Genomic DNA, 2,492 nt, shown 5'->3' on the forward strand with positions numbered 1-2,492 from the left:
CTGATCCAGTCAGTCAGTCTGTTCTGTCTTCTCTATCTCACATAGTCTTGCCATGTTTGTCCAAGATCCCTATACAGTGGCCAATTCACCCTGAAATATTGCATAAACGTCATCTAGTGCCATCCATTTTAAAGCGGGATTGAGGGGCGTAACATCTCCTACTGCTTTTGTCCTCATCTGACTTTAACACTTTTTCTTAAGTAGCATCTTTATTAACGCTGTTAGTGCTGTAACTCCTACAGTAACAACATTGTGTACTGAAGTAAACCACCTACCTCTGTTACTATGTACTTACAAAGCGTATCTACAACAAGTTGACCTGCATGATTTGCAGACCAACCCCGTAACCTACCCAAGTACACATTCCCACAAACCACAGGGTAACCGTGGTAGCATAGGTTACTGGCAGGCGTCCGTTTACCACTGCATCAAATTTTCCCAAGCAATCGGCCTTACCGTTCTTGAAGTAAGTTAGCGTGTACACACTCCCTCCTCGATAGCGCTCTGCGCCAAGAAAGACCCATGTCGCATCGTTGTGGGCGTTCCATCTCTGGACACTTCTGGCAAGTTACTCATCCGATGCTCCAAATGTACTGCTCGGCCTTGAAGTTCGGGGTGGTCGAAGCAACACCCGAACCCGGCGCCCCCGAACTCTCCCAACGCGGACATGGACTTGACGCCAGGTTTCCATGAACCAGACGGTCCTGAGAAAAGTACTATGCCAGAATCACCGACAAGATCTCCACCGCTTCTGCCCGTGGCATTTCCCCTCGTAGAAAAGAAAAACAGATCTGGGAAGAACACAGGGACACAGCGACCAGACAAGAGGACAGACACAGAGGACAGAACACAGAGAAGAACGGACACAGAGGACAGCACAGAGGGACAGACCAAAGAGGACAGAACAACAGACGACCACATGAGGGACAGACACAGAGGACAGACACAGAGGGACAAACAGAGGACAGGACACAGGAGGACAGAACACAGAGGACAGAACAACAGAAGGACAGGACACAGAGGACAGACACAGAGGCACAGACACAGAGGCAGACACACAGGGAAGACAGCCAGGGACAGACACAGAGGACAGCCACAGAGGACAGAACACAGAGGGCGGACAGAACACAGAGAAAGACACAGAGAGGCAGACCACAGCAGGACAGGACACACAGCAACGGACAGACACACAGGGACAACACAGAGGAACAAAACACAGAGGCACGCAAGAACACAGAGGACACCGACCCGTAGGACAGACACACGAGTAAGACACAGAGGACAGACACAGAGGACAGACACAGAGGACAGACACCAGAGGACAACACAGACAACCGAGGACACGACACAAGAGGAAACAGGAAACACAGAGGACAGAAACAAGAGGACACACAGAAGGCCGAACCACAAGGACAGAACACAAAGAAAGTACAGACACAGAGACAGACACAGAGGGGACAGACACAGAGGACAGAAAACACAGAGCGCACGAGAACACAGAGACAAAACAACAGAGACAAACACAGAGGAACACCGAACACCAGAGGGACCACAAACCAGAGGATAGAAACACAAAAGAGGACAAGAACACAGAGGAACAGGCACAGAGGACAGACACAGAGGACAGAACACAGAGGCCGGTAGGTGAGCGTAGAAAATAGGTCTGACCTACAGGATGATGGTCTGTAAGATAGACACAGAGATATTGGTCTTGGACGAATAGAAGAACACCCGAGATCATGGTTCTGAAGATTAGACACAGGATATGAGTCTGAAGAATAGACCACAGCGCAGAATATAGGTCCTCGAAAGCTAGAAAGGATTATGTCATAGTCAGATATAGACACAGGATATGCGTCGGTAGATAGACAACAGGATATGGTCTGAAGCATAGACCACAGGATATGTTTCTGAAGATAGACACAGGATATTGGTCTGAAATAGGACCACAGAATGATGGTCTACCCGATATGGTCTGAAGAATATGGTCTTGAAGATAGGACACAGGCCTATAGTCTGAAATGATGACACAGGATCATAGGTCTGTAGATAGACACAAGGATTATGCGTCTGAAGATATGCGTCTGGCAGATATGGTTGAGATAAGACACGGATATAAGGTCTGAGATAGGACACAGGATAGGGTCTGAGATAAGCACAGGATATGGTCTGAAGAAGTATTGACACAGGACTATGGTCTGACAGATTAGACACGGAATATGGTCCCTGTAGACCTAGACACAGGATCATAAGGTCTGTCCGCTAGACACAGGATCTATGGTCTGAAGATTAGGACACAGGATATGGGTCTGAAGATAGGGACACAGAAGCGACATGGTCTGAAGTAGACACAGAAGATACTGGTCTGAAGATTATTGGTCTGAAGATTATCAGGTCTGAAAGATAGACGAGGATATGGCTGAAGATAGCCAAAGGATAGTGGGTCTGAAGATAGAACACAGATATGGTCTGCAAGATATGGTCTTGAAGAA

The 2,492-nt window shown here is 47.8% G+C and overlaps 1 protein-coding gene across 1 annotated transcript; it reads left to right on the forward strand.

Moving 5' to 3' along the window:
- The first annotated feature begins 588 nt into the window (after positions 1 to 588).
- LOC139025737 (octapeptide-repeat protein T2-like) lies at positions 589 to 1,254 on the forward strand. The gene is made up of 2 exons (XM_070440930.1): positions 589 to 683; positions 777 to 1,254. Exons 1-2 carry the CDS (start codon positions 589 to 591, stop codon positions 1,252 to 1,254), a joined length of 573 nt encoding a protein of 190 aa, XP_070297031.1.
- Positions 1,255 to 2,492: the final 1,238 nt, after the last annotated feature.

The sequence above is a fragment of the Salvelinus sp. IW2-2015 genome, unplaced genomic scaffold (assembly GCF_002910315.2).
Source record: "Salvelinus sp. IW2-2015 unplaced genomic scaffold, ASM291031v2 Un_scaffold3191, whole genome shotgun sequence".
Classification (NCBI taxonomy): Eukaryota; Metazoa; Chordata; class Actinopteri; order Salmoniformes; family Salmonidae; genus Salvelinus; species Salvelinus sp. IW2-2015.

Excerpts from the sequence above, each read along its gene's own strand:
- LOC139025737 (XM_070440930.1), top strand. The coding sequence starts at position 589 with ATGTACTGCTCGGCCTTGAAGTTCGGGGTGGTCGAAGCAACACCCGAA. Across the intron at positions 684-776 it reads GGACATGGACTTGACGCCAG|AAAAGAAAAACAGATCTGGG; the intron begins GTTTCCATGAAC and ends TTCCCCTCGTAG.